Here is a 15,333-nt window from a genome sequence, read left to right as displayed (position 1 = left end):
CTCTTCACACAGTCACATTATGGGGACTTGTCTTCCTTATGGGGACACAAAGCAAGTCCCCATGATGTACATTATTACATTTTAATGTGAAGATGTGTTCAGTGGTTCAGATAAAGTAAGGGCTTAAGGTTCGGGTAAATCAATAAGTCATGGTGGAAATTATGGTGTGGTTTTTTTTTGTTTTTACAATGTAATATTGTTGAGTTTTATTATAAAAAGTGTGAGAATGAACTCGCCCATATAACTTTATTCTGACAGAAGCAACCGGAAACCAAGTTCCAATAGTTTACCTGAACACTATCAGCTTATGTTCTATGACTTTCTATGACGCTATGAATGAGTGAGAATCAGTACCACAGAAACTGGGATTACAGAATTTAGACACTGCAAGTGTGCATGTGTCACATGGGGACAGTGAGAACGAGACAGTTTGAGTGTGTGTGCGTAAAATATATAGCCTGTGCGTCGATCCAGAAATGAATAGGTGGCCCCCCTGTCAGACACAATTTATGTGAGAGAACAGTTAAAGGGAGAGACGCTGTAGCGACTGTGCTCTCCCCCTCTCTCTGTGTGTGTGTGTGTGTGTGTGTGCGGAGAGGGATTACCATTACGCGCGTAATGCGGAGCACAGTCCCTGGTGAAGCATTAGTCGGGAGCGGACATTCGGCGACATAAACAGTCCAGTCATTACAACTGAAGACTTGCGTCGCTGCAGCGCGTCACATGGTTTCATTTAACTGTGTGTTTTATTCGATTGGATGACTGCGCCAACGTGAAAGTCAAAGATGCGCACGGCTGAACAAAGGATTTAGGGGGGAAACGACAAAGAAACTCTCGCACATTTCAATCCTGACACCCGGGTGTCCTTATAGTCTCTCCAGTGTGGACTTGCTGGAGCTCAGGGTTAATGCCAACACCGCCTCTGAGGACCACGGGCACGGGCTGAATAACCGGGCTCCTCCGGTTTGGAACCTGGAGCAGGAGGAATCATCTGGTCCGATCGCGTCCATGTGGATGGAGAGTGAAAAGGCAAACGCGCCTTGCTCCGAAATGTGACATTATTATTCGATCTACCATTAACCCTCACAACTGTGCGCCCGTCTTCGTTCTTGATCGGATTTGTTTACATCGTTAAAGGTACGTGCAGCTCGCCACATGATGGTGATTGATTGGGACGGGGGGAGTGTGGGATCCTTGTGGACATACGTGTGCTTGATTTTGCAAGGACTGACTGTTGTTGTTGTTGTTGTGTCTCTGGTGTGAATATCTGTTAACAAGGACGCACCTCGCGGTGTGTTTAGTGAAAAGGATGTTGTCGGGGTTTCTCACCATCGACGAAGTGAAAGTTGCACCACTGACGACCCTGCGAGAAAGGCGACGCCGATGCACCAAAATGCATATGTGTGAACCAGAGGACGCGCACCTGATGTGTATAGACAGGTTACAGCTATTTGCACATGTGCACATTAATTACACATGGACTTGACTCGAGGGAGGATTTGACAGAGACTCGTTAAGCTTAAATAAAAACGGAGCTTTGACCTGTGTCAAATGTAAATGCTGATTAGGCTGTGGCACATTTTTCTCACGGGAATGAAAAGGCTTGTGGCCGCGTCTCCATTTTTACCCCACAATACAGTGGGATATTTTCGGAGCTCCAGTCACTCATGTTCTGTCGGTTAGATGTCATTTACTATTTTGGATCTCTCTCTGTCTCTCTGTCTCTCTGTCACCCACCCACACACACACACACACACACACGTACACTCAGGTCTGTGCAGCTATTCTAGACACTGTGTTCATTTGTATCCACCCGGGCTAACCAGCACTTTATCCCTAATATCGAACCCTAATCTTCATCCTACTGCAAACCACATTATAACACATGTATAACCAGAGCCTCAGAAATGATGTTCTGTCTCGTTAGGATCAAGATTTTGTCTCCATTAGGACAAGTTGTCCTGACAAGGTCAGTGTTCATACCAGAAAAAAGTCCTGAAGAGAGGTAATACACATAAATCATTTTCCACATCAAAAATAGCACCTATGGCATCATGCCTGAGGAGGAACTGTATCGCATCCTCTTTTCCCAAGAGGAAGCCAACTAACTCACTGGCTGAGAATAAACAGCTCCACTGTGAATATTGATTTATGATGGAAAACAGAACACTCCAAAATAGGCCCGGGAGCTTTACGAGTACATACGTGCTTCACTGACAATGACTCTGGGCTCATGTATCATCTGTCTGCTGACCAATCCATTAACATCCATTTCCAAACTAACCTCCTTTGTCTAATTTGGACCCAAGTGGGCATTTAAGTACAATTTCTGGTAGTATGCAGGGCTCTGCCTCTGGTATAGGAGGCCAGCGTGGGAGGGACACGTCTTGTAAAGGGACACCCTCGGTTTTAGCTGACCTTAGGAGCAGCTTAATGCAAACACACAATGGGTGCATGCTCTTTTTTTTCTTTTCTTTTTATTCCCACACACCCCCTTCTTCCAACAATGCTGGTCACATGGGAAGAGGTTCCCAGGGGGTTCCAGAAGAGGGTGTTTGTTTGAGGCAGCAGCAGCAGTAGGACCATTGTCACAATCAAATTGTGTGTGTTTACTTGTTTTTGTTACCTCTTTCAGACCTTATTTGGTACGAGCACTGACTTTTTTAGCAACAGTAATCCGCATTTTGACCAAGAAGTCCTGGCCCTAATGAGGCAGGACCTCATTTCTGAGGCTCTGGTTAAAGTTAGAGGTAAGATATGAATTGGGAATTGTTAGATTAAGGTTACGGTTGGACATCAACTATGGATAAGGTTAGGCTGTGCAAGTGGATCTATCCATCCAGTGCTCAGAATCGCTGCATAAACCTCTGTGTGTGTTTTCTTGTATGGTATTTGGCACAAACACTGACCCTGTCAGGACCAGTTGTCCTCATGGCAACCAAAAACTGGCCCTAATAATAAGGCAGAACCTCATTTCTGAGGAACTTTAGGGGTTAAGCATTAACTGGTTATGGTTGAGGTTAGGAATAATGCTTTGGTTCGGCTGTTCAAATAATTGGAAATCAATGCGAGTCCTTAAAGGGATAGTTGAGTAAATGTGCGTGTTTATGTTTGGCTTTTTCGTACATCACACAGCTGACTATGTCATTTGGAATGTAGATGCATGGAAACTGCAAGCTTCTAATTTTGTGTGTGCATTTGTGCTCATATGCTCACCCCTTTTTCATCACACACACACGGCTCCAGGCTCAAGGCTCGCTCCACTTCTTCCTCTGTACATCTGGCTGTTCTCTGTTTCTCTCGCTCCTCTGATCACTATCACACTAACACAATCTGATCTCTCTGGGCTCTTGTGATCACCTCCTCCATCTACAATGGAAGATGCTTGCTGGCATGACATGGAAGCAGTACACACGACACCGAAGGGTCTGTGTCTGTGGTTTCCAGTTGCATTTCTGGGTTCGGGATACCTTCACATCTGACCCATCGCCCCCTCGGCTGTTGATGTTGCAAGAGAGAGGGAGGAGAGGAAGGGGGCTAATATTAAACTCTGGCTCTGTGAATTGCTAAGTCAATTAGCACACGGTCTTGCTGTGAGCTGAATAAATGATAATGAGGCCTGAATAGGATGGATGGCCAGGAATGTCTGAAGAGGCTGGGGAAAAATATTTCCACTGTCACTTTTTTCACAAAGACACCCTGGGGGCTGATGCAGTGAAAGGACCACTCGTCTTCAGTCTCACCATTCAGTGCGATATCTATTTTTCCCCTTTAGGCCTGTTTGCCACCCTCTGTATCTGCAAGACTATTTTTTTTTATATCCTTACCACCTCCTTTTGAATATTTTAGCACACCCACTCTGATGTCTAATGTCTCCCCATCTGTCGTTTTAGCCATTTATTCACGTTTTTGTCATGAATAGTTGTGAGGGATTGGAGGGATGGTGACACGTCTTGCTTCTTTTATTTAAGTGCACTCTATGAACAAAAGTATTTGGCCACACCCGTTAAGATGGCCCCAAACCTGTTTGAGGATGGCCCTTTTCTATTCATTTTTCTATTTCTATAACATGATTGTGCCCCAGTGCAAAAAGCAATGACTATAAAGACATGTTTCGACGAGTTAGGTGTGGAAGAACTTGACTGACCCGCACAGAACCCTGACCTCAACCCTATTAAGCACCTTTTGGATGAACTGGATCAAAGATTGCGAGCCAGGCCTTCTCGTCCAGCATCAGTGCCCGCACTCATAAATGCTCGACACAATGAATGGACAAAAATTCCCATAGAAACACTTCAAAATCTTGAGTAAAGTCCAAGAACTCCAAGGCGTTTGGAAGCTGTTACAGCTGCAAAAGGAGGGACAACTCCATACTAAAGTACTGTATCTGTAGTGGAGTACGTCATTACTGTCCCTGTTGGTGTAATGGTCAGGCGTCCGAATACTTTTGTCCATATAATGAATATCCTATGTAGCATTTTTTGCTTTGAAACATCTAAAACAAGACAAGAACAGTGTTATATATATTTAGTTCAGTAGGGTACTTACATTAGCCAAAATGTTTTCAACACTTGAAATCCGTAGAAATCCTTATTTATATTCAAGCTAATGTACCGTTTTATCTCTTCACTATCACTCACACTATCTTTTAATTGTGTGTGTTTTCCTCTAATAGATAACAATTACTAATTGCTGTTTGCTGTATTTTCAAAGCTAAAGCACAATGTACAGGCACAACAAACAAGACAACAAGACAACAATTCCCATGATCCCGACCCATCATTAATCTCAGGCTCTTTTGAATGAGACACCCCTAGTGGCAGAAACTAGTGGTTAGTGAGGTAAATGAAGCATAAGTAGAAACCAATGGCATCTACTTAAGATCTAAGTGAGAGTAGTTTTTTTTTCTAGTGTGAATCCATGACAACTATCAACAATACGGATCACTAATTTGGTTGCACCAGAAATATCTGTTCCAAAATGCTGTGCCACGGGAGCCGCCCCTTGAAAGTTATTAGTTCAGGGTCTTTAACAATCATGTGTCCTGCCAAAGTGTCCCTGACTGAGAAATAGACATTATCGCTTTTGAATTCAAACAAACCTGTGTTTTTGTCTTCAACCAAACTCAGCCCGTCTCTGATCTCGAGCAGATAACTCTTAAAAAGCTGGGATTGTGACGTCAGAAGTGTGAGAGAGGACATTCTTTAAAGCTATATATTTGTGTGAGACAGACATGGCTTACCCAGTGAACATCTTCTCTTTCATCTCCTCTTAAAAATGCTCTTTCAGACCGCACTTCAACTCTGGAAGGTACTTCAAGCCGATTATTGTCACTGAGAGAAATCTGGAAAAGCTTGACACAGATGTTATCAAAGCATTTTAAAAAGCAAAGGACAAAAACAGTTAAGAAAACAGGCCCCAGTGACCATTGTCACTGTGCTTGAGCTTACAAGCTTGTTTGAAGCACAGATGTGTTTTTAATAGGACCTCTAGACAGAGTGTGTTTATTTAGGACTTATTTCTAAGGCATTAAGCTGAGCTTCAACTGGTTTTCCGTCATGCATAGCTGAATCTGAACAAACTAGTTTTCATCGTGTTCTAGTGCAAGATTAGTATTAAACTCTAAATACAACACAGGTAAGAAGAAGCTGAGCTTGCTGCACATAAACATATCTGTCTCTGCAGATGAGCTGTGCGTGGCAGAAATTGAGAGAACCTCCAAAGCAGCAGCTAAGGCACCAGCCAATCAAATCAAATCAAATTAGCTTAAACACAAACTGCACACAGTCCAAATGAACATTTTGGACATAGCTGTGCCCCTAACAATACCAGACCCAGCGCACAAAACATTGCTCTCCCTTTAACAGCAACATTAGGCTATGAGGTCAGCCATGACAGGCACTGCTCTGCAAAGTTTGGATAGCCGCCTCCGGCACCAAGTGTCAGTTCTGTCCACCGTCAAATGTTAACACGACGGATATGTTTAAGTGCATTGTGTCCGGAAAATATACTAGGGAGCTGGCCAGGAGGATCTCTGGAAAATTTGTGTTCACACTAAGAGCCCTTCTGGACAACCTCCGGAATTCAGTGCATGTCTGAAAGCAGCTTCTCTCTCTCTCTCTCTATGAATCACACATTAGAGGAGTCATCAAAATGCAATGATCCTCCCAATTATCACCATGTTATTTGGTTGTGGGCTGTGTCTGATAATCATTATTAGAGGTTGTAATTGCACAGGATGTGTTGATGAATCCCCGCCTGTCCAGCCTGGAGCGCATCTGAACAACCGCAGTGCTGCACATTTGCACTCTCACACACTGTGTTGTGTGCTAAGAGCACCATTATAAGGAATGCACGCTGCATACTTGTCACATTCAGCTTTGTGTGAGAATGCGCTGCCTTCACAAACACACATCCATAATACATGCCACCAAACCGCAAGTCATATTTATATGCAAATAGATCCCGCCTGCATCGAGCACTGTTGTGCCAGTCTGTGTAAACGTGCATGACAGTGACACGTGTATAAACCTGCTACGTGTAGAACACCAAGCTAAGGCAGACTTCTTCCTCGCTGCTTGGCACAGAGCGAGATGATGCCTGAGAAACAGCGGCCATGCACCAAAACTGGCAGGGGCTGAATCACTTTTCCAGTTACATAAGATACACAGCAAGAATAAAAGCGAGCAGGGGGAGGGAATTGGGTGAGGATGAGCGAGGAGGAGATGGTAGGAGCAAAAGAAAGGAAGAAGGGCAAGCCAAAATGGAAGGAAGAGGGGTGTGTTTAGGGATTAAGGAGGAGAAGATTTGTGAGGTGCATCTTTCACAGCACATTTGAAAGCCTGCACTGGCTGCTCTGGAGGAGATGTGGCATCGTAATCTGGCAGAAGAGATCACATGACTCCAGAAGCAGGGACTCCAGTGTGTTGCATGTGTGCTATGTATGCGTGTTATGTGCCTGTTCACATGAGCGTCAGTGATTTTGCACATACATGTCAGACTGACTGCGTACATCTGATCATGTGCGGTTAATGGCAGCTCTCGGTGTACATCCTTCATCCTTCTCACTCAAAAAGCAGCCAGGGATGCCATCTGTGCAAGTGGGTGTGACTGGGTGAGAGGGAATGGGTGAAAAAGTCACCGATGTGCAGGACACGTCTTTGTACTCTTTACTCACACTAGTGTGTGCCGACTCTGCACCAGAAAGTGACAAAGACGACGACGACGAAAGACAGAGGAGGAGTTAGTCTGCTGTGTTTTTGTGCCATCGTGCTCCCATTTTCACATCTGTATCTCCTGGTGGGAGATACATCTGGCGTATTAGTTGCTAAATGGTAAATGCTAATAGTGTTATTTGGTGTTGAGCAGATAGGGTACAGTGAGTTGCCCCAGCTGTTAAAGGTACAGTAGGTAGGATTTTGTTTGGCATTTTAGATCAATAATTCCCTAAATAAAAGTGTTCAGCATAATGTACAAAAACATCACAGGTTTTGACCAATCAGATGACAGCGCAGCTCAGAATGCGAGCAGGCAAACACACGTCGCTACAAAGAAACGTGAAAAACAATGGAAGAGTTGCATAAGGAATGTAACAACATCCGTTAGCATCGGCAAAGACATTCAGATATGGAGAGATCGTCTCGCATCAGCTGTTGTGGATCTAATAAATAACGGGGGGCTGAGGACAGAGAGCCGCGATCCCAAAATATGGAGGAAGCAACTGTTATTACAACTCTCCTGCCTACTGAAGATTTAAGATAACAATAGTTGCCCACAAACCTGAAAAAATAGTTGTCAACAAACTCAGATGTAAGGATTATGTTCATTGTTGATTCAACTGCAGATTGTCTTCTCAGTAAACAGATTTGATATCTAAACTTGAAAAGGTTTTGTCCACAGAGAAGAGCAGCGATTTACAAAAAAACTGAAATCATAATCATAATTGGCGATTCATTTAGTAGCCGATCACTTAGTAGATGAATTGTCAAAAGCAACTCCAGTCTACTTGCTGTAAGTCCACTGCACTTCCTCCCACTTGTGTTCCTATTTTTCTCGTGATAAAATAAGTGGTGTCTCAGGTCTGTGTCTGCTCCATTTAATAAACTGCACACTGGAAGCGCTGTGACCTATGGTGCTGTCTGGTGTGTATTTAAAACTAGCTCTCTTCCCCCCTGGTTTGACTATGTGCCGTAACTATCTCTAAGTGACAGAGAGATATGAGGCACCTGTGTGTCCACTCGCTTTATTATGGTATGTAAATACTGCAGGGTATTTATAAGCTCACAGAAGCACTTTAAAACAAATAGTCCAGAATGTGGCGTCTGTCCTTTGTGAATATTGATTGTTGCACTAATGTCTGACTCTATTTGGAAAGAATTTCTGAAAGGAAATGTGGTGACGTGTGTGTGTGTGTGTGTCTGGCATTTGTGAATTGAGCCAGTATTGATTTGATGTTCATGCTGTTGTTTTTTTTTTTAATGGGACACTGTTCTCAAAAGTGCACGTGTGGTAAGAGTTTGTACTTGTGCCTATTAAAATAATAGGCAATTAATTCAATACACACGTGTATTTGTGTACATTATACACATTTTCTTGCAGCTTTCTACATGTCCTAAGGTGCCTGGTGATGGTCTACTGTACTCTTGTGTTTCTGTATGTCTTTAATTAAAAATGTACATCAAGTTGCAGCTTTGCTCTGGCTGCTGGTGGATGCTTCTGGACAAATAACACACCTGAAAGGCAGCTGATCTGGGCTTTTCTGGTTTCCATGTGTATGTAGTTTATAAATGCTGGAACAAAAGTAAACATGAAAAGGTTTTAAAAAACCTTGTGTCTGCATTGTCACTTTCAGGCAGATGTAGTGAGCTGATCTGTGTAGCCTTTCAAACATTGATGACAACACAATGACTCACTCCTTTTATCTTTTTTATATTACCCTTATCAATTTATTTGATGTTTCCATTTTTGCGCTCATCATCTCCCTCTTTGTCATCTGTACTGTTCATCTCTTAGAAATGGCGTTCCTCCCGATTGTCCTGCTGCTGCTGACTGTTGCTCATCATGCCAGGAGTCAAGATGCCACTAATGAGGTCACTCCAAGGGGCTGTGGCATCGGCTTTAAGGAACCCTACATCCTCCTCTGTGACATGGACGCAATGTGGGGTATAGCTGTTGAAGCTCTGGCTGCTGCTGGGACATTAGTTAGCATCATAATAGTCCTAGTCCTGCTGGGCCGTTTAAGCCACATCAGTGAGGCTGAGAAGCGCAGCGGCGTGGGACCAATCCTCCTGCTGCTCCTCGGCGTGCTTGGCTTATTTGGCCTGAGCTTTGCTTACCTGATCACACAAGATCAGATATTATGTCTGGTCCGTAGAGCCCTGTGGGGCCTCTTCTTTGCTGTCTGTTTTTCATGTTTGTTGGTGCAAGGTATTCGTCTGCGAAGGCTTGGTCAGGAGCATCGAAGCCCCGGAGGCTGCACCCTCACTGGCCTGGCACTGGGATTGAGTGCTGTGCAGGGCATCATTGCCGCAGAGTGGCTACTTCTCACCGTGCTGCGGGAGGGACAAGATGCCTGTCAGTACACACCTATGGACTTCGCTCTTGCCTGCAGCTACGTGCTAACACTCCTATTGGCTGCAATGACTGCAGCCGCCATAGCCCTGTGTGGGAAGACACGTCAGTGGCGGCGCAATGCCGTTTGGCTGCTGGTGTCCTGCGGGCTGTCAGTGCTGCTGTGGGTGACATGGGTGGGCTTCTATCTGTACGCAAATGCCTGGCTGAACAAGGCCCCGGCCTGGAATGACCCGACACTAGCCTTTGCTTTAGTAACTCAGGGCTGGTTGCTGATAATCTTTCATGCCATCCCTGAATCCAAAAACTGCCTGATACCCCCTCCGCAGCCAAGTGCACCCAATTACTTTGACACCTCCCAGAATTCAACACGAAGGAGGGGGACCAGCTTTGATGAAGACATCCCTCTCTCTCACAGACAGTTTGTGGAGAACCAGGGCTATGGATACAGCGACGAGAACACTGCAGGTAAATTCTATCGAAGCAAACGTGCAACACACAAAGGATACAGTCATCATTAGAACATGTGTATCTAGGAAATGCATGTGTCTCTAGAAATAACAACAGGAGGAAAAGTACACGGTGCAGGAAAACATAGCAAGTGTTTCTTTCTCCGAGGTTGACGGAGTTGAGTCACAGTAATCTCTGATCCACGTATTCCATGGCAGGCTTGAGGAGCAGTGGTGGTGCCAGCCAACACAATAGTAACACTGCTGCCAGACCCAGCGCACCTTTCCGCAGCAACGTCTACCAGCCCACTGAGATGACCATGATCCTGAATGGGGGAGCGGTGAGTACATCCTCCCAGTCACAGGTACACGCCGCCACTTAGTCATTCCACCACACCGGCGAGACTGCATGAACATTTGTGCGCTCTGGACCATATGAAGTTGCACAAGAGTGAGGGAGAGGTGTGAGTGTGCGTCATCACTTTGTGTGTGCATGTTCATATGCCTGCGGTTATTGTATTTTGTGGGCCCGTCTGGATTATTCACATAAATGTTCACATATGGATGGATGGAAGATGCGACTGCCTGCCAGGCCTGTCATGCTCCTTATCACATAGGATGAATTGGAACGAGTGATCCAGTGTTATGAATCAAGGTCACAATCGCACATATACTACCAGAGGATAAAATACTGAAGCGACACTCTCTACTGACTATAGGATAAAAAAAAAAAAAAATCTTCGCCCAAAGATTGCTGTAAATCTGGCCAATGTAGCCAAAAAGGAATGCAGACTTCTCCTTCGGCTGCTCTGCATAAAATATCATTAGTTTGCAGAGCAGGTTCTCTGTGCATCTGTTTTATTTAGAAAAGATCTGCATATTAATGTTTATTGTGTACTGTATGTAAAACATAGTGCTTTGTAGAAGGCATAAAAAGGACATAAATATTTTTTTTTAACACAGCAATGTCAATAGATGTAAATAATAAAATGAATTAAAATAAAGGAGGTGTAGGATTTCAGTATATTGTTGTGATAGTTTAAGTAGATGCATCATGTGCGACTTCCACTTTATTATAGAGCGATGGATGGAGACAATAGAAAATGGTTGGCTAAAGGAAAAGATACACTCACTTCCTGATACTTTACACCGTCTTTTTAAAAGGAACTGTGAGCATGGCACACAACTTGGTTTTAAAGGTGGTAAGAGTCAAAGCAGGTATTACCTCTCCATCGTTTGCTTTCAAATGTGGGGCAGAAAGGGTTTCATGCTCAAGTGAAGATCAAGGTGACGCTGTGGAAAGAGGAGAGAACACTTTCTTGGTTTGGGATTCTTCAACAAACAAATGAAACAAAACAAAAACCATCAATATGTGAATACTATTCTCATGATGTATATTATTTACAGTAATATACATTATATAATGTATATTATAATCTATGTCTGCAATAATCTGCATGGACACCATGTGAACATTTGCTTTGCTTGGATTGGAAACAGAATGTGGGATCAATACGTGGCTCACCAGACCAACGTGGACTGAACGTCCGTTTATGAATGAAACTGCAGTCATAGTATGTGTGAACACAATGTACAGTATATGCAAATCTCTGTGAATGCACGGGACTGTTGCTGTATGCATGTGTGCAAAGACACAAGTCTGATTACATGATCCGACCCAGAATGTTATTATATTTATAGCTTCATTTCCCCCCCCACTACAGGTGCCCTCCGCTCCTCCGACCTACACAGGGAGGCAGCTGTGGTGAGTGACAGGAACTGGGAAGAGAATATGTTGTAGAAAATGAAAAGAAGAAGAAGAAGAGGATGAGCGGGTGTTGAGGGAGGAGTCTGGGATGGTTGGATTGGACATGGATGGCAATAGGGCACTATCACTCTGTGTACAGACTTTAACACTGACCGTGTGCCAATCAACGACTATGATGTATGGGCGTGTGTGTGTGTGTGTGTGTGAGAAAACAGGGTATGGAGGACAGAGCTAAAGCTCATAGAGCACACACACATCCCTCTCCCTCTCTTGGGTGTAAAAACTAAAAGTGTGACCAGAAAATTGCAAAATAAAACACATGCCAACTCAGATCAGAGAATATCAACATGCAGTATTCCTTCTTTTTGTTTTTGTTTTTGTTCTTTGAATTTACTTCCCTGAGACTGGAGCACTGTAAGCATCCATGAAAACTGTGAAAAATAAATCACTTGCTGCTGCTCCATCTCTCTCCCTGACGGTCAGTATGTCTTCTCTGCTAAGCCTCACGTTGCTGCTGCTCAAGTAGAATCATTTTGCTCTGTCCTCCATCCATCCACAGCATAGGTGAAGACATAGCACATGGGCAACTGTACAGCTTGAGCACTGCCTGCTTAAAAAAAGAAAAGAAAGAAAGAAAAAAAAAAAAAGAAGAATCCAGCCTCTGTGGGTGTGTATGTTACATGTCATTTTTACATTACATGTAGAGTACATGAGAGGAAAGAGTGTTGGTCCATCTCCTACATCTCAAACAAACCTTCCCTTTCCTGCCTGCAACTCTCTTCATCTCTGGTCTGCACTTCTCTGTCAACATAACACAAAACTCTCCTCTCACCTTGACTCGTCCTCCCACCTACTACCTAGGACACTTTGCAAAAACCAACTGTGAATCCCCAGACTGCAGTGGGGAAACAAGTTCTCTGTGACCACAGACACTACAAACGTAGCGTGAAGCACCCGAGGAGAAAGACTACTAGCTGTTAATGAGCTGTTGTTAGATATGTGATGGAATATAGTGGGTTCTGAGTGGGCAACAGGGGCGTCAGTCAACGGGGAGGCACTGGGTTCATGAATCTCAGAAAATATCACTTTATATCAGGAGGAAACAGAGCAAGGAAATTTCCTCTGTTCTTAGTTCCTTTATCTGTGCTATTGTGTGGCGCGTACATCAGCGCTGTGCGTATTTGAGGTGTGTCAAGACTTGATGGGGACAATTCAAAGTCAAGGTTGCGCTCTGGTGCTAAATATTCCTCCAAACAACTTTGCAGTGAAGCGCAGGACTGCAGGAGCAGCAGGAGCAGCAGGAGCAGCAGGAGCAGCAGCACTGGTGTGGGCTGTAGTCAAACTGTGAGTGACAGACTATATATAGCGCTGTGGCTGCTGTGCAGAGATATTCCATAGCTTTGGGGAAGATCAGATTTACAGTGTGAGGTTGGAAGATCAAATGTAATGGGAGGAGAAGGGAGGAAAGGGAGGGTGGAGGGTGTGACACAATCCAAAAGGGAGTCCATGTGACAGTGAAATCTCTGTGACCCTCTTCAATCTGTGTGAGAAAATGGCTCCCTGCTCTGTCTGTGTGTGTTTCTGTGTGTGCTGTGGGGGCGGCCATGCAGCTCCCTCCATTCAGTGTGGTTGTCATCTTTATCTGGGGAAGCGTCCCTCCTCCTTCCTCCTCCTCCTTCCTCCTCCTCCTCCTCATCATCATCGCCCTGTCTCGTTGTGATCGGCTGTAGCTAAAGTCTCCGTGCCAAGAAAGAGACTTGTTTCACAAACCTTTCCCCTCCATCGTGACACCAGCTCTCCTTCACCGGAGGAGCTGTGTACATAGTAGTGCTGTAAAGCTATGCTCACTTTTTTCTTTTCTTTTTTTTTAAACTGTAGGCTGTGTTTAAACACCAGTGTCATAAGACCCACTGAGGCAACTGACTACTGCAAACTGTTTTTATCTATATATATATTTTTAAATTGGTTTGCTATGTGTTAATACATTGCTTGATCGTTACATTATCCTTTTATTTTTCTCATGCTGCTGTCTCGTTTTTTTTGTATTACCATTTTGGAAATGTTTTGCCAACACTAGATATGCTTTTATTTTTTGTTTGATTTTTGGTCATGGCCCATCCTGTCACAGTCATGGGGATATATAACATTTTTTTAATTTTTTACAGAAGAAAAAAATCACAAAGGAATAACCTTCGGCACTTCATACAGTAAATCATTACTTAAACTGTGATACAGTTATATAACAATTAGTGGGTGGGCAAAATCAATTGACAACAAAAAAGAAAATAGGATTAAGGGGTTGATATTTGACTGCTGCTGTATGTTAATGTCTTACCCACTGGCTGTTATATAATAGGACTGGTAGCATCAGGGTAGCTCCATGCTCAAAGACGGCTCTGTTTGGTCCACAAAACAAACTTTAGGCTCATAGTCCATGAGACAGAAGTGTCATCAGGGTTTGGAACGGTCGCTCAATGGTCTAAAAGGGAAGCTTTCAATTCTTGTGACGTTTTCACTCACTGTGGAGTACAAAAAAAAAAGAAAAAAGAATAACATGTGACTTTGTAGATTTTGCACTCGTCAACTACCTATCTGTGCATGCTTATCACCATTTCTACATGTAAGACCTATCTCAGACTGTACTTTTGAATACTAACTCTATTTATGTAAAGTTCATGTGACAGCAATCATACTGTTGGTGTATATCAAAAGACACACTCTTAATGTCTGTGCTTTCTTAAACACAAAGAGTGGCAAAGAGAGTAAAGGCAGGGGAAACATGGTCCAAAATAGGAAACAAAATGCCAGCATCACTGGACCTAATAATACTTTCCTCTATTTGTTTGAAGACTTTAGGGGAATAAAAAAAAAAAAGAGAGAATCTTTTGACTGATCTCTGTCTCTGACTGTCTCTGTGTTAAAATCAAATAGACTGTGGTGATATTTGCACAAAAACTCTATATGTTATCTTTGTCATCCCTTGGCAGCCTGTTTGAACACTCATCCGCCCTGGGTTTGACATGTCCTCCTTGCCTGTCCTCTCTTGATCTGTCTTGCCTTCAGACTGTTCCAGTGGGGCAGCTGATAGGGGGGGCGATACTGGTTTTCACTGCTGTGATTGTGCAGTTACGCAGCATGCCTATGTATAGAACTTGATTCCCCTGATTAGAAAATGGAAAAAAAAACAAACAGTTAAATCTCTTGTTTCTGTAACTGATTCAAATAAAAACGTTCAATAAAAGTGTCATGTTTGTAGTTAACTGTAATTGGTGGTGGTGAGTTGTTGTTTTTTTTCTTCCCTGGGTTCATAGTGAAGTTCATTCAAATAAATGCTGGGTTTTTGAGAGCTGCTAAACATTAAAGTAATAACCTCCACCCAGCACTTTCAAATCTCATCAATTAAAAACACGTCATCAGCTTAACAGCTTAACAGCATCAAGTGTGTTGGAGAAGATATGTAGCCTTTCGTTAGCATCAAAACTCACAAGATGTTAAGTCTGTCCATTGTGGGCTACTGTAGAACTGCTCCTGATTTAAATATAAAAG

At 43.5% G+C, this 15,333-nt stretch overlaps 1 protein-coding gene and 1 long non-coding RNA gene across 2 annotated transcripts; one reads left to right on the top strand and one right to left on the bottom strand.

Moving 5' to 3' along the window:
• Positions 1–397: 397 nt before the first annotated feature.
• gprc5ba (G protein-coupled receptor, class C, group 5, member Ba) lies at positions 398–15,047 on the top strand. The gene is made up of 4 exons (XM_044050800.1): positions 398–1,137; positions 9,013–10,038; positions 10,239–10,360; positions 11,744–15,047. Exons 2-4 carry the CDS (start codon positions 9,015–9,017, stop codon positions 11,786–11,788), a joined length of 1,191 nt encoding a protein of 396 aa, XP_043906735.1. The 5' UTR covers positions 398–1,137; positions 9,013–9,014; the 3' UTR covers positions 11,789–15,047.
• On the bottom strand, positions 8,921–11,750 carry LOC122785146. The gene is made up of 2 exons (XR_006362263.1): positions 11,245–11,750; positions 8,921–9,551 (listed from the first exon to the last, which is right to left on the bottom strand). It is a non-coding gene; the product is annotated as an uncharacterized LOC122785146 (long non-coding RNA).
• Positions 15,048–15,333: the final 286 nt, after the last annotated feature.

Source organism: Solea senegalensis, linkage group LG19 (assembly GCF_019176455.1).
Source record: "Solea senegalensis isolate Sse05_10M linkage group LG19, IFAPA_SoseM_1, whole genome shotgun sequence".
NCBI lineage: Eukaryota > Metazoa > Chordata > Actinopteri > Pleuronectiformes > Soleidae > Solea > Solea senegalensis.
The sequence above is the reverse complement of the archived record's forward strand: the minus strand, read 5'-3'. Positions and strand labels throughout refer to the sequence as shown.